Source organism: Dermacentor silvarum, chromosome 1, assembly GCF_013339745.2.
Source record: "Dermacentor silvarum isolate Dsil-2018 chromosome 1, BIME_Dsil_1.4, whole genome shotgun sequence".
NCBI classification, from domain to species: Eukaryota; Metazoa; Arthropoda; class Arachnida; order Ixodida; family Ixodidae; genus Dermacentor; species Dermacentor silvarum.
This window is the reverse complement of record NC_051154.1, coordinates 2,759,378-2,784,080: the sequence shown is the minus strand read 5'-3', so window position 1 is coordinate 2,784,080 and position 24,703 is coordinate 2,759,378. Positions and strand designations below refer to the sequence as shown.

Below are 24,703 nucleotides of genomic sequence, written 5' to 3'. Positions count from 1 at the left end.
AAGTGTGGATCATTGAATTGAATTGGAATTTATTCGGCGACAAAGATAAGAGGATTACCAGGCGAAAAAGCTGCAGCTTGGGGGTCACCTGGCCACCTCATACATTTGGCAGCCTCGTAGCGTTTGACCGAAAGCACGCGTTTTACATAACACTTCAAACAAGCAGAAAAATAAAACTTTATACAGAAATACACAAGAACCACGATTAACTTGCATAAACAAAGGATCGTGGAAAGATTTCATACAGCTTTTTTGAAACAGGCACTCATTTCAGCTCACCAGTCCTCACCAAGGCCTCATTGGCTCGCAATGCCATCCGCAGCTACGGCGTTTGTCCAAATTGTAATGGCGCTGCAGACAACTCGAGGGAAGCCTGTCTCGCATCGCTGGGCACTCGTCAACGAGTGGCGTACATGGCTGCACTGCAGCCGATTCTGTGGCGGCGACGCCTGGGCAACGTCGCAAGGACGGTTGCGTGCAGTGATGCGATTTGGTTGGTGGTCGGCCTCGAACACTCGCGAGGTACAACCGCTTTTGTGTCGTCGGCGTGCCACCTCTGGGCGTCTTGAGGTGTTGCCGTCGCCGTGTGCAGACCACAGGTACGCCGTTCCTGCAGCGCCTCGCGAGAGGTTTCCATCCGCAAGAGACGCACACTCGCTCCCACTCATGCAGACGCCTCGGCGGACATCATTTCGTACTTGATAGGATTGCAAGCTGGCGCAAGTACATCTCTTACAGCACCACTTCTAGACACGGACAAGCGAAGCACATGTCCTTCGTTTTATCGCTTGTCCGTGGCTAGAAGATGGTTTCGTGCTTTGTTGTGGGCAGTGCTTCAGAGTGCTTAAATAAACGTAAATGGTTTATTTCAAGAGTTGTTAAATAACCGCCCAAAGATGAAGCCTCACTAAGAATTGACTGTACCCACACTGGGTACACGCGAGGCAGCGCGAGACCGCGCACGAGCCCCACCGCCGGGCAGCATCGCTGAATTGGAGAAATTCCCGTTGTGCAGAGGAACAAGGGCCAGTCGACAGGAAGGCTTCAAGAATGGTGATGAGATTCATGGAAGCGGCGTCAGGCTCGCCAATCGTCTTACTTTGAGCGGCGATTAACAGTGACCAGCAACGACGGGGCCTGGCCAATCGTCCTCTTCATTGGCTGCCAACGTCCTCATTGGACACGCTGGGGCCAGCTTATGAAGCCTACAGGCACAGCAAGATCGGGAATACAGCTTTTGCGCCACTTTCGTGATTCTACCAGTGTTCTTGCGGGAGTGCGGCGCCAATGTGGTAACAACCTCCTCCAGTAAAGACATCACCCGTGGCGCACAACAACGCAGATCCTTACGTCTCGTCGCATGTCTGCATAACAAGGTTCGCGAATGATAGGATGCGCAAAACATTCAATTTTCCGACGTTTCGGCCGAGCCTTGATCAGTGAATGCAGGTAACCAGAAATGGGCGTCTCTTCAGTACACAGGGGGCAGCGAGCACGTGCTGTTTCGCTATCAGTTGGCATGCAAATGTGGTGACAAGTGCGTTGCAATTCGCTTCCTTGCACACTAACAATCCCGTAGTATCAACATGAAAAGCGTAACAGGAACATACGTCTAGAAGGTCACAACAAATCATGTTAAGAAAAATAATACTTATGAAAAGTCATACGTCCGGGATGCAAATGCAAGAATTAAAAGAGAGGTGAGCGTAAAAGCTCTAAAAAACAAAATTTTATGCAAGAAATATATATATAACACAAAAGCGTAAACATAACTGATGTAAACATAACTAGTAAGTAATGTCTTAAGAGTGCTTCAGTCACTACATTATTTGTGTGTTAAAACAATGAGCACACGAAAGAGTGAGAAAAAAATTTAAATACGGCAAAGAGACAAACTAGAGCCGCAAAAGAATGTAACAACAATGTCTGACCAAAAAAGGCGTGCAAACAGGCACACGGAGGTGGAAATGCCAAACTATTAGCGCGTCTACAAAAAACGTTAGCATGCCTGGATGGTTTTTCGCTCTACCGCACGAATGTGGAAACTGTGAGGACATTCCTCGCAAGTTACACAGCATCGTTGTCAACGCTTCTCTGTTGTACATATGCACATTTTGACATCCATTTTTTTGCGCACAGAGCGGTGGTCCCTGTGCATGTATTTCGGAGGCTGAACCAGCAATACACGAGGACGGGCACCGCATAGAAATTGTTGTGTTGGCGTAGAATTATTGCGCCGTGAAAACAGCAGAACAAAGGAGGCGTATACACGAAAACGGCGAGCCTCAAACATGGCGCACGTGCGTATATAGTATGCGACAAGAAGAACTTGTTCACGGAAAACAACCCTCGACGGCGTCAATGCCAACGACGACTTGGGACGAGAGGGCACGGGACACGACTCCAATGCGACTTGTGGCTGAAATTCATGGCATGCGCCGACACAAGAAGTATTCACTGTCGTTTCTTCCGGTTTAGCCAACTACGGATTACGTTCAATATTTGCCGATGGTTTTGTTTGATAAGCTTTCGCGTTTTTCCTTTTTTAAACCTGTGTATGTGCCTTTTTTTTTTTACTTGTTCCTTGCTGTATCTCGCAAGGAACAAGTAAAATTTGAATACTCGCCCACCTCTCATGTAAAACCCCTCCAGCAGAATTATTTGAGGTAATGTAAACAAATAAATCTCAATACGCACATATATATGGAACACTCCTTTGCGGTTATAGCCAGCGAGCCCGCTTTTTCGATGCGCTTCGAGACTGCCTCCGAGGGCGGTGATGGTGAGCAGTGGCGAGCCGCTCAAGTGATCAACAAGCATGCGGCGGCTCTTCCACATAGACTTCGGGCAGCGTGAGTGTGCTTTTGTTACAGTCTCGGCGCCTTTCTTCACGTATCTCTGTGATGCTTGTAGAGGACTGTATTACTAACCTCACAACTAAAAATCATGCCAGGACGGAATTGCTTTATTTTATCGCTCCTTCTCAAGGTTGCAAAACGTACTACAGCATCCCTCCAGAATTCACCCAGAAAACAAAACTTGACTGAATGTTTTTCTCACAAAAATTTGAGAAAGGAAATGTTTCATGTATACAAAATGTTTATATTGTTTTTATGCGCTTTGCCGGAAGTCAGAGACGCCTGGCGATGGCGCCTCGGATGGCGGCGGCGAATTCTTTTTCTGGCCGAGCCAGGTCGGCGCCGGGCGAAGTTGGCAGCTTTGCTCCAAGTAAGCCTTCATGCTAGCCCGACGGCAAGACGTCACTCATGGGCGTGACAGCTTGGCAGTATTGAAATTGGCCAGAATTCATTACGTCATGAAAATTAGCAGCAGAGTATCGCCAGAAAAGAACAAACCGGGTGTCGATGGCTATTGTTAACGATATATATTATGAGATAAGGAGTCCAGCTTGGTTTTGTGAAATAATGATTAGCTTCCCCACAAAAAAAAAAGTAGATCACTGGAAGTGAAAAGGTGTTTTATGAAATTAGGGAAGTTGGAAGGCTACAAAAAGGAGCTCAAACACTGCACCGATAATAGTTATTGTAGTACTTGAACATCACTTATCCTATATCTCAACTTCTTGTGGCGCAAATAGAATAAGAAAACAATTCGCAATCTTGGCTCTAGAGCTGCTTAATTAGGCCACATATATGCAAACGCAAAAGTCGAAATTGGGGATTTCTCCCGAACTGAAAAGTTAATAAAAGTAGCCTCAAGAGTTTGTAAATGAATGTCTAATGAGGGCACGGATTTTATAGTTGCGAAATTTGGGGTTGTTGGAGTACCATCTTAGAAAAATCGTTTCCGACATTCATTAAAATTTTCTGAAATGCCCGTTTAGTGCTGGTAACAATAACTGCGAATTATGTTCCATGATTTTAAAGTCAAAGCACTAAACTGTGTATGCATTTCTGAACCTCTGTATTCTTCCTCATGTGGTTCCTCAAATATTGCAAATGACCATTCAAAAAAAAAATATTTTCAGGCATCTAATATTTGGTTGCAGTATAGATGCAAAGCGTATATTTTTTTATTGCTATAGCAATTATATGGACACTCGAGGCGCATTTCGTTAATTTAGTTAGTAAGCGAATATCTATATACTGCCGATAAAACTAATATCCTTACTCCGTATAGTTATCCCGCAGTTTGCTTTCGCAATTGATTTTGCGCCTGTCGGACGAAACTACAAGAATTTTTTGGTTGGCATTCGGATAATTAGCAGCCAGTGCATTACCTTATTGTTCCACCGCATGTTTCTCTCAAGAAGCGCCGCGTGTGTAAGGAAGGCTAATCTAACGGGAGTAAGGAGCAGAGAAAGTTCTCAGACACAGACACGAAAAGTCATCATCTTATTTTTTTTTTTTCCTTTCCTGTCTCCGTCTCACAACAAGCACCAACTACGCCAACAAGTTCTTGTAACACAAGTTGTATTGTATGATATAAAAGCAAGGCCAAGTTTTGTTGAGAGCGCAGGGTGACCACATGCAACACGTTAACTTGGATGCATCTGCAAGAAAACTATCGTCTACAAGTACAGAAAACTTTCACTCACTAATTATCTACTCTTTCAGTTCTAACATTCCTTGCACTATTTTAGTTTTCAAGAAACCACCTGGCAAAAAGTTTAAATTATGCCAACTTGGCAAGCATTTAACTCTTTAGCGGGAGCCAAAATACAAGGGATAAGAAAAATACACTGTGGTTTAAGGCTCATTCCCTTTTAAGTTGAAAAACAATTGTCGGCACATCCATCATTTGGAGATGAATGCGAATTTGCGATAGTTCTTATGCTGTGTGTGGGATTGACGAAACGAATGATGACGATTATTGCCTCCTCAAATCATATCGCCATGCCATCAGTGGATCACGAAACCTTATGGGCAAATGAGCAGACACACCAAGAGGCAATCTCGTTGCCAAACACAATGCCGAATGATACCACGAAGCAGTAGGCAGTTTTAGTGTAGCGGAAAACAGCAAACGCAAGGATTTAGCGTTAGCGTTGCGTGCTGCAAACTGCGCATGCGCAGAACGTAAACGTAGCCATAACTCTTACGTACGTACGCTATTTCCGAAATATAGCGTTCAACGCTAACGCACGCAAGGGATTCCGTACGTAGGGCAAGATGGCGGCGCCTGTTGAAGCGAGAGCCGTCCACTTCGGATCTATCGAGTCGTCGGCCTGCACTGTTAGGCTCATTCGTTCCCCACTAATGCTCCTGTTTGCTTTAGATTTGTGTGATGATGCTTCGACAGCGGCGTACAGGTGACAAATGGGCGTTGTTTTCGATATACGTTCTCGATTAGCGGCGGAGTAGGCTTAACGAGAGGGTTTGCTCATGTTTGCTGTATCCGCCTCGAGATGGCGCCCAAGTGTATTTGCGTTAGCGTTTTGCTCCGTTCCGCTATTCTAAAACACTACCTTGTACCGCGCAGTGCAGCCTTTCTTTGCGTTAGCGTTGCGTCGCACGCTAACACTAACGTAAGCTTTTTCCGCTTTACTAAAACTCCCTAGTATATAGCTTGCTGTAATCGCTGCAGCCCAGTTGAGACCCGTAGCATCCCCCGCTATCCCTCGCATCCTGGCCCTGTAACTTTGTTGCAATGGCTATACATGAAGCGGCCGCGCTGTACGCGAAGGTGTCTGTTATCGACGGGGCTTTATCATACTTAAGGCTGCATACTGACACCTTATCACATCGATTCTGGGTAGCACGCATCAAATACGCAGTGTCGGGCACACGCCCAGTTTTCTGCTCAGCAAGATAGCAGCCAGGCCCAAGCTTGTGTACAATTTGACCCACTGGGTTTGTGAAGGATGTTAATATACCGCAAAACTATAGGGTAAAGTTCCCAAACAATGCTGACCGCCCTAAAATTCTATAGCAGCGATGGCCCCGAGAAACTACATAGTGCTTCGGCGTATAAAAATTTCGGCTACAAACCTTCGCCAAAATGTCTCCACAAACATTAAAGATTACTGTGCGAAACATACTTTATGGCGCAGAGACGCACAGTGACCGTGCGCCCATCACAACGGCTGGATCTGCAACTCGGTCTCCATGCCTGTGCTTGAAGCTGCAACGAGCGCGGAATGCCTGGCGCTTCCGTAGAGTCCATTATCAAAATTAAACAGCATCTTGTCGCCAAACATTTACCGTCTTTTGATTAATTGGTGCCAATTACGTAGTACTTACACAGGCTTGTCCTCCGTGGGCGCGGTGCGAGAGCCTGTTTGAAAGGGGGCCTGATTTATCCAAGTCGAGAAATGCGTCTCAAGTAAGAAGAGGCTATTTCAAAATGTGCTTGAATGCATTCACCCGAAGCGGAGTTATTGGCAATTAAAGGTCGCGTATGATCCCGTTCCTTCAATGCCTTGCACTACGAAGGCTACGGCGTAGCGGGGCGTGCCGCTCCGCCTGCTGAACATCACCGTGGCGCGCAGTTGAAATTACATTGTTCACGTAGATACTTCCGAATGAGGCGTCCTCAGCGAGCGCGCTCAGCCAGCGGCCGCGGTGTCTACGCTACATAGGAGCTACATGCAACTGTATAGTGCGCATGCGCAGCGTTTGCGCACGACAGGGCTGGAGTGCGCACTCATATGCTCCAGTGCCTTTGTCCTGCTCCAGTCGGATAGTAGCCACATGCGCATTTTGAAGCGCAATAGCTCAATACGAAGCGAAGTCTGCCAAGCCAGGAGCGGCCAGGAATGAGCGAGCGCTGGCGAGCGTGCGTGTGGTCTGACCTTAAGTTGTGCGTGAGGCTATTTGAGTGTTCAAAACTAGTGGAAACTAGCGAGACGACGGCAACGACAAGCAAGGTGGCCAATGTTTAATTCCTACACGGGCGGCCGCGGCCGAACGTGAGAAGACGATAGTCGGCTTATTCCGGAAGTACGTAATCATTATCCAAAGTCGCAAGCAGATTTTCGCTTACTTCAGCCTGTTGATTAAAAGGCATCAATAAATGTACACAGTAACAGATGGAACAAGCACACTGAACCAAAAACCCTTCTTGATTGATGCCCGCTATTGGCCAACACCATCCGCGTATGGGAATCTGCTAAATTACGAAATAAGGCGTCCGGAAAAGAGTGACGAGCCGGCTTCTGATGTAAGGACTGCAAAATTGGGCTACGATGTTCACAGCAAGCGTAAGCTATCCGCGTACTGTGTTTTTTCACCATGCCCGAGGGGTGCTTCAGGACCCCTTTATTACAAGATTAATACGTATTTGCAAGTTGAATAATTTGTAGAGCGCCTTCTTGGAAAAAATATCATTACGTGCGGCACTAGTCTATCGAACAAGACAGCCAAAAACTTGACAACATTCGTTAGATCATTGACGCCAACATAAGGCCGACTATTATTTAACAATTTTCCCTGCATTAAAGTTTAAATGTTTGCAGGGGGCACGTGGTGATTGCAGTCAACCAGTACTGCAGGTAGAAACTGCTAGAGCCATTTTAAATAAATACTGAGTGAAATGCATTGCTGTCCGAGCTTTCTATACTAAACTACCACAGTGCAGGCCCTGCACACTTGTAGCGCACTTTACGAGAAATCAAAGAGCTTCACTCAAAGACTAAAGTTCAAGGGGGAATAAAGATCTGTTGGCACTCCCAAGTCATTGCCGCTAGCTTAACCTTATTTTCGAAGCGTATACGATTATTGCATGCACTTACATATTGAATGTGAATCATAGTAAAAAAATCTTTAACAGAAACTAAGAACGGAGCGATGGAATGAACAATGATTAGTCGGGAAGACAGCTGTGTGGATGAGACAGCAAACTTGTGTAACTGCTATCCAAGTACAAATCAACAGGAATACCATTGGTCAGGTGATGCGTAGAGCACAAAAACGGCTATAGAGCAACCGCCTCAATAAAGGGAAATGCAATCCATGGGGGCAAAGTCAGTGTATGGTACTGGACATAAAATAATTATGACGATACATAACGATAACACGCAATTCTAGTCACTCATCAAATAAGAAAAGATGACGTTTTTATAAAATTCACCCACACAAGACGGTCAAGGCAGCGATGTTACTTAAAATACATTTCGTAGTTAGAAGAAGGGCACTGTCTTCCGGCCCTTTTCGTCAGCATCATCGCCATCATCAGCCTATTTTTATGTCCACTTCAGGACGAAGGCCTCTCCCTGCGATCTCCAATTACCCCTGTCTTGCGCCAGCTGCTTCCAACCTGCGCCTGCGAATTTCCTAACCTCATCATCCCACCTGACTTTCTGCCGTCCTCGACTGCGCTTCCCTTCTCTTGGTGTCCATTCTGTAACTATGATGGTCCACTGGTTATCCATCCTACGCATTACATGGCCTGCCCAGTTCCAGTTTTTTCTCTTAATTTCAATTAAAATGTCGGCTATCCCCGCTTGCTCTCTGATCCACACCACTCTGTTCCCGTCTCTTATTCTTAGGCCTAACGTGTTTCGTTCCATCGCTCTTTGTGCGGTCCTTAACTTGTTCTCGAGCTTCTTTCTTAACCTCCAAGTTTCTTGCCTATATGTGAGCACCTGTAAATTGCAATGATCGTACACTTCCCTTTCAACGACAGTGGTAAGCTTCCGTCGGGATTTGGTAATTCCAGCCGTATGTGCTTCAAAGCATTTTTATTCTTCTGTAAATTACCTCCACATGATCAGGATCCCCTCTGAGTAAATGACCTAGATAAACATACTTTTCCACAGAAATTAAGAGGCTGAATGGAGACTACGAATTCTTTTCTTGCCAGTCCATTGAACAATACCTTTGTCTTCTGCAAATTAACCTTCAGCCGTATACTCTTCCACTGTATCGGTTAAGGCCCTCAAGCATTTGTCGCATTTCATTTCCAGTGTTGCTGAACAGGACAATGTCACCTGCAACCTTAAAGTTGTCGAGTATTCGTCGTTGATCACCACTCCCAAGCCTTCCCAGTCTAAAAGTTTCAATATTTCTTATAAGCATGCAATGCAAAGCATTGGAGAGATTGTGTCTCCTTGCCTGACCCTTTTCTTGATAGGTATTGTTCAACCTTTTTGGTGGAAAGTTAAGATAACTGCGGAGTCTTTGCAGATATTTCCCAAGGTATTCAAGTATGACTCCTATACTTCTTGATTACGCGATGCCTCCATGACTGCTGATATAACTGCTGAATCAAATGGTTTTTCGTAATCTATGAAAGCCATATAGACAGGTTGATTGTACTCCGCAGATTTCTCTATTACCTGGTTGATGACATGGATATGACCCATCGTAGAATATCCCTTCCTGAAGCCAGCCTGTTCTCTTGGTTTGATGAAGTCAAGTGTTGCCCTGATTCTATTTGAAATTACCTTGGTGAATATTTTATACAATACTGAGAGCAAGCTAATGGGTCTATAATTCTTCAATTCTTTAACGTCTCCCTTCTTATGGATGAGTAAAATGTTGGCGTTATTCCAGATTTCTGGTACATTTGAAGTCGTGAGGCATTGCGTATAAAGGGCTGAAAGCTTTTCAAGAATGATATCTCCTCCCTCTTTGATAAATCGACTGGTATTCCATCTTCTCCAGCAGCTCTTCCCCTGGTCATGTCTTTCAAGTCCCTTCTAACTTCATCACCAGTTATAGAAGGAGCCTTTGTATCCTGTTCATCACTACTTCTGATGAAAGTTGCTTGGCTGCTTTGGGGACTGTACAGGTCAGTATAGAATTCTTCCACTGCTTTTGCTATCTCATCGAAATTGCTGATGATACTGCCCTGCTTATCTTTCAGTGAATACATTTTGCCTTGTCCTATGCCAAGTTTTCTTCTCACTGATTTCATGCTGCGTCCATATTTTACTGCTTCCTCAATCTTTTCCACGTTATATTTTCGAATATCCCTTGCTTTCTTCTTGTTGATCAGTTTCGACAGTTCAGCGAATTGTATCTGATCTCTTGAGTTGGACACTTTCATGTTTTGTCGTTTCTTTATTAGGTCCTTTGTTTCTTGGGAGAGCTTACCTACTGGTTGCCTTGGTGCCTTACCTCCAACTTAAATTGCTGCTTCTGAGATCAACCTGGTTACGGTTTCATTCATTACCTCTATGTTGTCTTCATCTTCATGTTCTAAAGCTGCATATTTGTTTGCAAGCCTCATCCTGAATTGGTCCACTTTTACGCTTACTGCGTCTAGGTTGGCCTGTTTCTTCTAGACTAATTTTAATTTTTCTCTCTTGAAACTGAGAGAAATCCTAGACCCTCACTAACCTATGGTCACTGCACTTTATCCTACTTAACACTTCTACATCCTGCACTATGCTGGGATCGGCAGACAGTATGAATTCTATTTCATTCCTTGTTTCTCCATTAGGCCTTTTTCAGGTCCACTTCCTGTTGCTGAGCTTCCTAAAGAAGGTATTCATTTTTCGGAGCCTATTCCTTTGCGCGAATTCAACAAACATCTCTCCTCTGGTGTTCCTAGAATCGATGCCGCCAATTGCTTCTTCGCAATCCTGCTTTTTTCCCCTCTTTTGAAATGAAGTTGCTCATGACTACAGTATACTGAGTTTGACCCTTCCTCATTGCTAATTCATCATGTTAGCTCTATTTCTTCATTATCACGACTGGAGGTTGGAGCGTATATTACCTTTAACGTATAACAACTATTTAGGTTTTATCAGCTGTCAATTAAAAGGATTGAGCTTGTTGGCAAAACGTGGCTGATAATACACAGCACAACAAAAGCCGAGCACACAAACAGAGCTGACAAACAACTGCTCTGGGCAACAGAAGAACAATAGCCTTGCGCGAAACATGATAATATCAAAACATACAGCTCTGTTTTGTTACAGTCATGACAGCTGAAGGCTCCTTGTATTATTTAAACATATAATTCTGTTTTTCTATTATCTCGCGTTTGAAACAACATGTGTGTCTTGAAATGATGCTACGCTCAGCGAACTTGTCTGGAGCGCTCAAACGCCGTGCACAGTGATTCACTGGTGCCGCTTAGTTTTGTGCATCCACAGGAGTGGACAGAAATCCATCCATCTCATGCGCTGTTTACATCTTACTTTCAGTCTTTCATCTACGCGTCGGCCTGTCTGGTCATTGACATATTTACCACAGGACAGACTACGTGTTTTGCCCACTCTCAATTTATTTTGGTGTTTTATAAGGCACTGGATACTAAGGCGGTCATTTTGCACAGATTGCCAACTTTTTTTTCCTGGGCTGCACAAACTCTGACCTTAACACGCGGAGCAAACTTGATCAAATTATGCTCAATTCTGTGCATATGCGCAGTGACGGCAGTTTATCCCTCCATGGTTCCATTACGACTTGCAGCCACAACAAACAAACTGCGTATCAGGCCTTCGCTTAGGAACTTGTACAAGGGTAGGGTAGCCTGCAGCAGATTGTACCGTTCAGATTGCTCTCCGAAGATGGCAATCTCTTGTGTTCGCAGGAATTTTCTCAAGCATTAGCGAACAATGCCATATTTTACAAATTCAGATTGCGCAGAAATCAACGCAAGTGGTTTATTGCCACATCGGTTGTACATCCAGCAAGTACGAATTTCATGCGAAAATGCTTGATTTAGGTTCAGCATATGGCTGTTTCACTTGTTCGTGAAGTGCATATACAGCATTGCTTTGTGAAAGGCAATTCAATTGTTGGAAGTTCCGCGCTCTCTTCTGTGTCCTGTGTTGTTGCGGCGCTACCAAAATTATAATTGTTGCGATCATAGACACGTGGTCTAAGCGTAATCCCGTTGTCAGCAGTTGCGTTTTCCTGACCTATCCTTCATTTCACGTTGGTGTCCATTCAGTCGTCTAGCCAACTTTCGTTTTTCAACGATTTAAACTCCACAAATGAGCCGCTGACGGTCTTTTCTACAAAATCCGTAAAGCGGAAAACCAGAAACAATACGTAAATACCGTAGGTTGAAATCGAAGCGCAGATTACCGCCCACATTATATAACAGGGTTTCAAAGAGGCGGACAGGTCCAAAAAGAAACAAACCAGAAGGGGCGCTACTGTTTATTAACCCACCTATGTGTGCACTATTTGGTGCGTTGCGCCCCGTAACATCCTTGCGTCCCTGCTGGATAAAACCGCGACAGGAAAATGGAGCATGTCAACGAGCGGCATTCATGAAACTCGGAAGAGTGCAGGATGCAGATAGAGGCGTGTTCTTTTTGCCAGCCGGGACTTGTCTCCCGAAATGATGCAGTAACGCACTATTTCTTGTTCACATTTCGAGCATGCTCCGTGTATGGCCGATGTAAACTTTCTCACAGTTTTACGAAGGGAGTCCCGTGCCCCGTTTGCGAGGAGATCTGTTGAGGCTTCTTTGGCGAAATCCTCTGTAAGTGCGGCCTCTCCGGCAAGCGCTTCGTTCCCTAGCTCTTTGCGAGAGATACTCGGCCACAGCAACGACGACTCGCAGTAGCTGCGGCAGATTAAGAAATAAACACCCAGTTCGTTGAAATCTCTACAAGTCTGGAAAAGAATGTCAATTGACTCGGAAATAGCAGGATTTTAATGCATCTTGCGACTGAAAAATTCCTGTTCTAGGAAGTACTGTTCGCGAAGGGTGGAGCAGCATAACGTGAGCCAGTTTCCTTTTTTTTATAAATCGAAGATGCTTACGATTAAAGACGCGTCAGGAATTGATGCCAAGTCACTGAGTCTATCAAGCCCAATCTAAGTGTTATCGTTGGACGTCTTCTGTCCCGTGCCACAAGATAACCGTTATATCGCACTTAAGATATACGCAGGGGTTAAAGAAATGCGTCCAGACGGCGCGACAATGATCGGTGGATTCTCCTCCGATCAATCCTTCGTCTTTCTCAAGTGAGGAGCGCCTGCTATGTTGCGGAGACCCACGATCGTCCTCGCTGCATGCGTCAAAGAAGCAGTGCCAAAATGTTGCCACATAAGATGAAGGTTGAATATCGCCACATTTTGGGGGCGTGTCTCTCTAATGTATCCCGACGCTGAGCACAGTGGCGCTCAGGGCTGAACGAATTTAGCTGCTGCCCAAAATGAACAAAGGTGGTGCTACCTAAAATATACCTCGCTTCACGACGACAGGTATGTTTCACTTTAGTTGCTCAATGCTTTTAGAAATCCTACAATTACAAATCACCAAGCCTTTCATACGTTAGTGCTGTTTTCCATTCGGCAACACCACTGTCTGCCTTGGGCTCGTACGAACACTTTTAGCTTAAGCGTTTTTTTTTTTTGTTTTTTTTTGTTTTTTTTTTGCGAATACGAGCCTGTTGTATTGGTGCCGTGCATATGCTGTGCTCAAGCACGCTGTCTTTGAGGAAAATGTGTGCGATAGTTTTTGGCACGGTTTTGCGAATGGCCAAGAACGTCAGTTTTTTTTTTCTTTTTTTTTACGAGTCTTTTTTGGCCAAAGTATTTTTCAGAAGGAACAGCACTCCTATGCAGCCGCATTCACCATGTATTTACGGCTTTTAAGTGCGTGTCACAGGTACCTCGCAAGAAAACACGAGTGGAAACAGTGAAAGCAACATTCAAAACATGAAGAAGGGTAAAAAAGAAGGACACCGACCACTGAATAAAACGACGTTTCGGTTCCCGTCAGGGGAGGCGAAACGTCTTTTCATTTAGTGGTCGGTGTCCTTTTTTTTTACCCTTCTTCATGATGCCTCCCGACTAGACGGGCTTCCGTCAAAACCTCGACTTCAACATTCAAAACACTAACCAAAATGGCGCACAAGTCTTCGTTTTGCTACAAATACTTGCTATGCGAACTATCATTTCGCCACTCGCATGCTTCCCGTTGCGCAGCTTTATTGGCCACAATTTCCTAACGCTCGGAAAACGGTGCCGGTCTATCATCACCGTTATTCCCCGACTTTTGCACTGCGGCACAATGAATATGCGGCTATTTATCGCCTATAGATCATTTGCCTTGAAGAATTTTCTGTGGGCCTAGTTGGTGCATACTTGCCAATTTTTTTAAAGGCGGAAAAAAGGCCCATTTGTCGCCATTCATAAAATCACCGAGAACTACGGAAGCCGGGAAGCCATCACCGCTCTACGACTTGGGAGAAAATCCGCGCTCAGCGTATCTCAAAGGTCATTTGAGGAGATTATTTGAGGCTCGAGCTGGTTGCCTAGGAACAAAAACATACTGGAGAAAATATTCGCAATGTGCCAGCTGCAGCAAAAATGGCGAGAAAACTCGGCACATGCGAAGCTGTATTCGCGATAGCCGTTGAAAACTTGACTCTGTCAGCAGTCGAAATAAGCAAGAGACGTAAGAGTATCGGCGGAAAAAATAAGATTGATGGGACCGGATCCGTTACAGGCATATGTAACAGTACAGTAAATATACACGTTTTAAGGAAGAGAAAAAAAGATTAAGGAGATGTAGACAAAAGGCTTGACTGATAAGTGTGTAATGTGCAATAACATACCTGATTAGCTCAAGCAGGTTAGGACAACCTTTAGTACAGCCCCGTATCAAAGGAGAATGCCAATACGTCATCAACATCATCAAGATATCATCATCATCATCATCGGTGCGAATTGAAGAGAATGGCGACTGTGATTTCCAGAATTTTACTGGGTGGACGATTTCGTAAAACCTAGGTAGAATTTTACCCCAGTGTCACCTTTATTGTTCCAGACGAGCAACCTTTCATGACGCGGATTTATCGGTCCATTCGCGACTCTGATATTTTGCAAGACACCTTTAGCTGAAAATGGAACAGCGTTGCAGCATTCTTTTAGCGGCAGACAGGTTTTAAAGATTTTATAGATGTGGATATATATATATATATATGTATTTTTTTGTTCTTGTACAAAGCAGGGTGTTCTTACATTTCCTGGAATACTCACTTACACTGAGTACAATGGTTAGAATACGTACAGAGCTGTCCATCATATACGCATATCTATTGCCGTTATGATATGTGCTAGGTGTGATTCCGTACAAACATCACAATTTACGCAAATCTCGAAAAGCAACCGCTAGATTCGTTTCCCAATTCCGCCACGCCGCCCTGACGGCGGAAGGCTGTTTAATCAAAATATAGATGATCAAATCGTTTAACCTAAAATGTGTGGTTGCTGTGGCAGTGTTTTTATAACTAATACAGTAATAAAATAGCAAAATTTTATTGCCTGAAAGAGGCGTTTTCCCCAACCTTGTCGGTTAGCCGCGCATGCGCGTTGTCCTCGGGGACCATCCTCGGGGACCATGCTCGGGCGAGCAGCGTGATACAAAGGCGAGAAACTCAGCAGTGACTATCGACTGAGGTTGTGTTGAAATATAAGGAGTGATCGTTTTCAAGTTTTACAGAATTTTTTTAGGTCGCGCGTGGCAGATAGCTTCGATTGCAGTCCTTGAGCTGGATTATTCAAAGAGGCAGATATTGCTTGCACGAGAAATCGAAACACATAACGAATTGTTCGACAAAAATTCACTAATTAACTTCCTAATGAATTACTTTACGGCACATATTCCAATTTACGAATTGTAGCCCGTGAGATTGCAACGCATATGTACTTATAACGAACTTTGAAGATGGCATGTGTTTCAAGATATGCGCCATCAAACTAGCGGTAAAAATGCGCGTTGTTCCAGTTTACTTTTCAAGAAATAGCTATTTTGATGCATTCAAGCCCAAAACTAACTGGGACGCTGATGTATTTCATCGTATACTATGGCAACGAATATCTCGAAAGTGGCGTCATCCTGAAAAAAGTCGCTGTTTCGCCCGAAAGGCGAAGCATCGATTCCGATAGCAAATTAGTGGACAGCAATACGAAGTAAGGATAGAAGTTTCATCGGCCGCATAAAGTTGTAAACATTCTTCGCTTACTAACTTAAAGAACACGCACGGTGTCACGCGCGTACAGATAAACATGAACACATCTCGCTCGATGGCCGCGGAAACTCGCTGTCGAAACGCTGGAGTGAGTGTTTGGACTTATATAATAGTGTTCATATAATTGCTATCGCAATAAAATAATTCTAAGCGGATCCACCTTGCAAGCTCACCGGCTACACTTGGTAACTTGCAATACGTGCCGCAATGTAATTAATTATGAAGGTAATTAGCAATTTTATTGCGATATATAGACACTCCAGGCGCATTTCTGCCGTCGCCGTGAGGTTCCCTATAAAGTCCACGGGCAATAGCATCGTCGGCCGTATGCTGTGCGTGCGGTGAAAGCTTGCGAGGGTGAGCCGACGATGGCGGCTCAATCCCGCACGTGGAGGAAATCGGGGAGGAAGCGCGCCGTATTCTGTCGCGCGCAAGGCTCCGGGGGGAGGGAGGGGCACGTTCTACTTCGGCGCCGGCCGCCCTATCTTGAAAGCCATATGCGACGGGGACAGAGCCCACCGTGCGCTGTGTTTCCGCAGCTTAGTTCGCGTTGATGCGAGAGGCAGCACGAAGTCCAATTCGCTCGCAGCCGCGCTTCCTCACTCTAGCGTTTCGACAGCGAGTTTCCGCCGTCATCGAGTGAGATGTGTTCGCATTTGCTTGTGCGCACGTGACACCATGATTGTTAATTGAGCTAGTATGCCTATGTTTACAAGTTTATACGGCCGATAAAACTATCCTTACATCGTATAGCTGTCTACTAATTTGCTATCGCAATCGCTGCTTCACCTTTCGGGCGAAACAGACATTTTTGTTAATTACGTGTTTCGACTTCTTGTGCAAGTAATGTCCGCTTCTTTGAATAATCCAGCTCAAGGACTGCAATTACCTATCTGCCCATAGGAAATTTTTTTAAATTCAGTGAAGCCTAAAAATTACCACGAATTGTCAAGCGGAATAAGGGCGGAAAGAAACGATGTGGACAGGACAGACGCTCCACATCGTTTATTCCTGCCCTTATTCCGCACAACGGCGCTACACGATGCACCAACTGGCCCACCAGTCAAAGCTACTGAAATTACCACCCAGTATATACTCTGAACAAACATGTGCAGCCGTGGGCCAGTGGGTAGGACACCCGACTCGGTTGCGGGAGGTGCGTGGTTAAAGCCCCAGCACCGGACACCCACCGGTTTATAAGACGGATACAAGCAACCCCCCGGCGTGGCGTCCGGCTTTCGGGGGTTTCCGTGCTTGCTTGGCTTTGGAGAGACCGGAATGCTTGCTGTGAGAGGACCAAGAAAAACAAAACTTGAAGCAACTAAAGAGCACCCCATAGCGGTGGGGTGTCACCAAAGCCGTGGCGGGAAAACGTGTTCCCAGAGGCCTTCGCAAGCCTCTACGGGCCCCCTTTAAAAGCAAGGTCCAGTTTCTAACACAGGGAGGCCCTGGGTTCGAAACCCATTACACTGGAATTCGAACCCAGGACCTCCCGCATACGAGGCCGACGCTCTATCATTTCTCCGCCGCTTTTCTTTATTGCTGGTCTTGGACATTTTGCAGAGCACACACGGCCGCGTTCTACTCCAGGCGGCATCGTGAAAGCCATCAGCGTCGGGGACACAGTCCACCGCGCGCTGTGTTCTTGCGGCCGCCAGGAATAGAACGCGCCTCCACCTCTCCCTCCCCCCGGAGCGTTGCGCGCTACGGAAGACGGCGCATTTCCTGTCAGCTTTGCTCCCTTGCGCACGCGAGTCGGGTCACCCTCGCACGGTTTCACTCGCACATACGGCATGCGGCGACGGTGTTATCGCCCTTGGAATTGATACGGAACAGCCGACAGCAAAAAAGCACCTCAAGTGTCCATATAAATGCTATCACCATAAAAAACTTAGTTCATATTCAGCGATGTCTTCGTCGTCATTGCCTCTGGATCGTCATATTTTCGCGCTGCTCGCTTCAAGAACGACTGAGGCCGACGAACTCGGATCAGACGACGAGATGGCTATGTCGGGGTATCAGGGGCGTCCGGGTACGTGAGGGAGAGCGAAAGGTGAGGAGCACTTCTGTTCTGGTGGTACTCCTACGCCGTCCATCGCCAGGGGAGACACTGATTGTAGTCCTGACGTCACGAGATTTGACCCGGTCATTACCGAGCTTCCCTACCCTGACCTCCGTACCGATGGAAATCCCGAACCAGCGCGGTTGAGGGTTCGCTATTCGAACTAAAGAAGCGTCTAGAAATTGCGTCGATGAGAGCAGAATGTGCGTGGACCTTCAAAACGCAGACAATCACGTAGCAGAACAGTTTTCAGGTAGTGGTTAATATTACAAGCAAGCTTCGCGTTGCGGTATCTGACTGCTTCGCTGTGCTACTGGGTTTGAAACCTTTTCTGCTTTTTTTCTTGCGTGTGCGTTGTTTTTTCTTATCTGCGGCAGTTTCTCTGCAGTGCCAAAAAGCTTTTCCCCGATAAGATCTCGCAATTACAAGTGAAATCACGCAGTGTGTCACACCTATCGGACCATCCGCTCATGCGGTTAGGCACGTTTATTCCGATTTCTTAATACGTTTATTGCGCTGTTCTTAGATTTGCTAGTCTCTAGCACATGTAAAAACAGCGCAATAAACCTACTCAAACGCGTGACCCAACAGCCTGATGGATGTGGCTGTCCGGCAGCAGTGACGGCGCACTGCTAGCAATCACGTCAGTGGCGAAAAAGGGTGCGCCCTACTGGCGCAGACACGAAACATTTTAAGGTCGAACACGGGTATTTAGCGCAGCACTCGGAGATGCTACCCCAAAGCTGAAAACGTTTTTTTGTTTCTTTTTTCTCATTTCTAACATGTTATGAACATTAGTGACACACAGTTGCTAATTTAAACACGAAGAGTTATGGCACTCAGCCACACTATGGCTGGCCTAGTCATTTTAGGTCCAATTAATTTAGGTCTCTCAGGGCCTCCACCGGAAAGTTAACAACGGCCGATGTGCAATCGATTCTATAATGTCATATTAACTCTTGACTGCTAAATGTCCAGGTTTCTGCCCCACGATCGTTGTTGGTTTCTTGGTGTCCAAACGCCAATGCGTGATCACCTCCCCCCTCTCCACCAAGCGTTCTTAACCTTTTATACAGGGTGCCCCAACTATCATGCACCAAGATTTAAAAATATGCAAATGCCACGTAGCGGGACAGAATCAAAGTAAGGTTGTTTGCATATTATTTCTTGCATTCCGCCTAATTACACAATTAGCCTTACATATTTGATCAACTTCTCAAATATTATAATTAGATGAAAAGTGTCAATGAGAAAGTTGTAGAGCAAGATCAAAAACTCCCCGATACAGCTTTCTGTAGCTAAATACGTGCTACATAAAAGTGTTTTTCCGAGCGTGAAAGAAGCCCGCGAATACACGCAAAATTGCGGCGCGACTGGCTGCTCGAGGCCCTTGCGTGGATTCGCGGGCTTCTTTCACGCTCGGAAAAACACTTTTTTTTTGAGTGGGTGAGAAAAATAATCTGAGGATCTCCAAGCGAAGGCAAACAACATTACCCTGGTTCTGCCCAGCTACGAGGTATTTGCATATCTTTAACTCTTTGTGCATGATAGTTGGGACGCCCTGTATGTGTCCAGAGGCTGTCGAATTTCACTGTATAATTACCATTTATCCTAGATATGTTGTAGAAAATGATCTTCAGGAATGTCAACAGTTGGGTGACCAATAATTTTGGCAGCGGTTGCCTTGTGCGGTCTTTGTGCTTTCTTGTGTTGAATTTTTGTTTGTCCTTCATGCGTTACGAAGAAAACGACACTGTAGAACGTGGAGAGCCATTGTAGAATACCATTACAACACTGCCTTGAATTCTGTTCTATCGGCATGTGTCCCTTCTGACGTTGTCTGTCCATTTTATTAAGCTGTTCCAACGTAAGAGCACACGTTTCCTGGCAGAAGCAAAAAAGAAAAAGGTACAGATTTCATATATTGAAGAAATGGGGGCTGGGCGATACATACCGAGAGTTGGAACTGCTGTGTCGGCTATTTGTGTGCTTTGAAATAAATACGTGCTCTCTCTTTATGCATTTTACAAGGCACTTAGTTGGTTTTCCTGGTTTTGTGATTCACGGTGTCTATATTTAGTTCAAGTAGGAATTGACGAGCGGTAATTGTTAAGCTGTGTGGGTTCATTGCAGCCTTTGTAGAAAGTTACTTATTGAAGCGGGCCAAGGTGTCATACTGTTAATAATTCAAAATGTTTCCCAGACTCCTAAAACAATGGCACGAGGTACGAACTTGAAATTCCGTGGAAATCGGGGTAATTTTTAGTGCAATGCGCTGTGAAACTTTCACGTACTTGTTTTAAATGTAACGTCGTAAATAATTACTGAACCCTTGTTTTTTCCCCTATATTTTTCGTCATTAGAGGCTGTTTCTCCGGTGTATTCGGCGAACTAAACAAGGCACCTTGTTCATGTTTGGGGAAAATTAGGGGCCCGGTATGCGTAATGTGCAGGTAACGTTCCAAAAAGGTGAGTTAAATGCGCCTTTTTACAATACATTACGTATGCAAGTGGACCGTTTAATGTGTATTTAACGAGCGGCGTAAAACATATGTACTACTGCTGCCCTGGCATAATTACAACCGACGACAAACATATGGGAAACGCTACCCCAAGTTTGTGTGCGATGTTAAATGAGTGGTGATGAAATATAGCTTTTGCAAAAAAATATGAAAAAAAGTCTTAAGCAAGCGTTCCAAAGTGTCACGCTGCCGTTATTAGCTACGTTTCCCAAATTCCTAGGAGTACTCTGCATTTCACAAGCTTAATACTTAGAAGGAATTGGCGCAGCTTAAGTGGAATGTGTCGCAAAATTTTAACGTGTCTGGCTTACTTCGAATAATTATTGAACACTCGTATTCTGATTTAAGCGAGTCAGCTTCTTTATGTTTGGTGAACGAGGTAATGGCTGATGTGTAGGCAAAGTTTAAAGTCAGTGAGTAATTCAGGCTGCGCTAATAAATTACGTATGTAAGTGCTCTAGTGTTATCTAACGAACGGGACGGAATTTGACCCGTTGCCCTGGCATCGAGACCAAATTTATCAAAAATGGTTGGAACACTATTTCTGGGCTAAGTTGAATGAGTTCGATCAAGCACAGCTTCAGTAAAAAAAAAATGTCTTAAACAAGCGTAAGAACTTGTGATATGGCGGCTGTCGGCTATATGTTTATATTTCGTGGAATTGGCAGGGTTGGTCACCGTAAGTGCCATGTCTGACAAAAGTTTTACGCTCCTGGTCCAGTTAAAATCTTTGCACATAATTAACGCACCCTCATTTTTTCCCTATTTTCATGCGTCATAAGGCGTTTGTAGTTGGTTTCTGCGAGGACCTCGGTGAACTAATCAAGGCGGTTATATTTGGCGAAAATAAGCGGCACCTGGTGGTGTTCAAGGGGACACAATTGCCGTCGGCTGCAAGAGCTTTGTGTTTTACGACCACAGCAGAAGTTATCTCGCTGCCCTGGGAGATCTGGGAACGAAACCGAGATAAATTGATGGCGGGGGGATGCCATCAGCTGTGCTCGGGCGAAGGAAAATGTTTGGTGATGAATTACTGGTTTTCAAAAATTCCTAACAAGAAGTGCTGGAAAGCGTTACATGCAGACAAGGTTTGAAACAGAACCGAGCAACATGTTAAGGTGCCATTACAGGAAACTACTTGAGCAGCTCGAAATCAACAGCTTCGCTTGAAATTAGTGTGTAATCCTGCAAACATCTGCCCCCCTCCTCGAGAAACACCTGGCACGCTACAGAAGACACCGGCGACGCTCTGGCTGTCGCACGAGGGCGCGGCGTGTGCAGGAGCAACTCGCCGGCCTGAAGGTAGAACACGGATGGTTGCTCCTTTCTCGTTACAATTTTTTTTTTTAAAGAGTGTCATATGAAAGAACCTTCAGTGATTTAAGTAGACGAAGTAGCCTTGAAGTGCAAGTGTACAAGTTAAACTGTGGCCGCGTCCGTACAAGTGTGTAGGGACGCGGACGAGTATATGCTTTTAAGCGTATACGCAGCAGTATGTCGTCTCATACGACGCAGTAACACACGGTACCAATTCCCAAGTTTTTGATAGTGGTCTGCAAAGCTGTATGATTATAGCACCGTCTCCCAAAGAAGCGTCAAGAAAGAACTACTTCTGAGCGCCAAAGCAAACGTTAGGACAAGAGTCACTCGCGCCTGTTGGCGAACAAAAGCTGAAGGTGACTTCAAGAGCGGTCAGCGAAGCTAATTGTTCGGAAGAGTTGCGCTTCTGTTACTTTGCGGATTGCGTGTCGTTGTAACTGTGAAATGCTGCCACATGGATGCACTGGCAGTGTGTGGCAGCAGTGATGATCTGCGAGCTCACGCTTCACCGCAACACTTCCAAAATAAACGCCAGAGCGCTGTTCCGTGCCCGGCGTATCTCAACCAACAAAATACGTCTGCCACAAAGACACTGCTGGGTAATACACTGCATATAGCTGGTAAAAAAACATAGGTCGGCGGTAGCTTTGTCTACAGCCTATTTGTTGTGGCACAAGTACTGCTCTGTATAGGCGACACTAGTTGGCCGCGTGCTTCGCGACGACGGCCGCTGTTGCTGTCTCTCCCGCAAAGCGCTTATTTACAGAGGATTTCGCCAAAGAAGCCTGCAGACAGACGTCCCTCTCAACAGATCTCCTCGTAGAAAGCAAACGGGGCACCCGACTTCCTTCGTGAAACGCTCCATGTCATGTGGGGAAGTTTACATCGACCATACACGGAGCATGCTTTAAATGTGAACAAGAAATAGTGCGTTACAGCATCATTTCGGGAGACAGGTCCGGGCTGGCAAAAAGAGCACGCCTCTGCCTCCTGCACTCTTCCGGGTTTCATGACTGCCGCTCTTTGACATGCTCCAGTTTCATGTCGCGGTTTCATCCAGCAGTGTTATTGCGCACCAAATAGTGCATATATCGGTGGCTGAATCAACAGTAGCACCCCTCCTGGTTTTTGTGCCTGCCCGCCACTTTAGCACTAAGCTACCGTAGTTACCTTATCTCGTTTTGCAAATGTCACTGCACTGCCCCCTCACTGTGCCCTCAATATTGTAACCATTGAAACGCATAGTGTGCTGCTTAAGCGCTGTCCTTCACATCTTATTTTGGAATTTTTTACGAGACTTCCGTAGTCACGAACAGAATGTGAAATACTGTTTTGACTGCTACAACACACCTGAAAGAGCTTCAATTAGATTTTATAAGAAATTACGAGTTTGGTGTACAGGTGCCACACTTCTCCGGCAAAGGTGACGAACTGGTCAGAAAGTTGTACGACATCGCATAGGCAACTGAACTGTGGATGGTAGACTGGCTCTTGTGTCTCCCGGTTACGCGCAATGAACCGGCAAGCTACATTTACGCATGTCTCTGATGTAGCAAGCATAACCCAAATTTGTGACGGGCACCTGGGAATGCAGCACACAAACAGCACAAGGAGCGCTCTCGCTATTCCAAGATGGCGCCCCGCTCAAAAGCCAACCTTGATCGACCCTCGAGGGATCGCAGCAGTAATAAAGTTGTCTCTTTCGGGCGGGTAAAGACTGCAGACGACATGAAAGAAACTGATATCTCTCTTGTATCAGGTGCACTCTTGATCGCAGGTGTAGTTGGAGCTAGCTGTCATATATACGAAGATTTGTATAGAGGTGCTGGCACCGACCCTTAAGGGGGTAAAAGAGTGCTATAGACCTGCGGACGCGCAAGACGGCTTTCGCAGACATGATCCGCAAATAAATATAAAGAGAGGGGCAAACCTGCGTCATCGTCGATGCTGGATCCGCTCGAGTCAGGCGGCTCGTAGCGCGCATGCGTGCGCATGTGGCGCGTGATCATGTCCCGGCGGCAGGCGGCGTACGGGCACAGCGGGCACTTGTACGGCTTCTCGCCGGTGTGGGTGCGCTGGTGCGTGCTCAGGTGGTCGCTGCGGCTAAACACCTGGCCACACACGCGGCACGTGTACGGCTTGAGCCCGGTGTGCAGCCGCATGTGTCGGGTGAGCATGTCGCTGCGGGCGAAGCACCGGCCGCACACGTCGCAGCCGTAGGCGCGCCCGTCGCCCGGCGGCCGGCCGTGGCGCGAAGCCACGTGCTTGGCGAGCCGGTCGCGCTGGGCGAACCCCTGGCCGCACGAAGAGCACACGTGCGCCGGCAGCGACAGGTCGAGCGGCCCGTCGGGCCACTCGGCCGCGCACTGGCCGCACGACGAGTCCGACGAGCTGGCCGGCGGCGAGAAGACGTCGTCGCGGCGCTCGGCCAGTTTGTCGAGCACGGCGCTGAGGCGGCGCCGCTTGCGGGCCTCGCCGCTCGTCATGCTGCTGTCCGGCTCGGCCATGCGGCCCCCCGCAGCAGCCCAGGCAGCCGCTGCCCAGGCCGCCCGCCGGCCATCCACGCTGCGAGAAGCGATAGTGAGCGTCGGTGGGAGCTCGTGGCCCCGGCACGAGCGCCCACCGAAGCACCTCACCTGACGCCCGTCGTGGTCGCTGCGCAGCTTCACGCGCCGCCACCTCGCGCGCTTCTGCGGCGGCGGCGGTGGCGGCGGCGGGGCGGCGGCCTCCCCCGCCCCCGCGCGGCCGCGCAGCCAATGGGCGTCAGGCGCCGCCCCCCGCCGTCAGGATATTGTCCTCGCCTACCTGCGCCGTCCTTGGAAGAATCCGGAGGGATGCACGCTTTGCGAAAGGTCAGCAATATTTCGGACGCTGCCAAACGGTCTCTCGGATTAATCAACTGTTGGGGTGCCGTAATAGTGCAACTAGCGCTGCACGTTTATTTCCGAG

The 24,703-nt window shown here is 46.5% G+C and overlaps 1 protein-coding gene across 1 annotated transcript in view; it reads right to left on the bottom strand.

Annotated features, from left to right (window-relative positions):
* The window catches only part of LOC119456144 (zinc finger and SCAN domain-containing protein 10), a 48,515-nt gene extending 24,068 nt beyond the window's left edge, over positions 1-24,447 (bottom strand). The window contains exon 1 of the mRNA XM_049664652.1: positions 23,685-24,447. Coding sequence (XP_049520609.1) covers positions 23,685-24,261 — 577 coding nt within the window. The 5' untranslated portion in view covers positions 24,262-24,447. The remainder of the gene's footprint in view (positions 1-23,684) is intronic.
* Between the last annotated feature and the right edge of the window lie 256 nt (positions 24,448-24,703).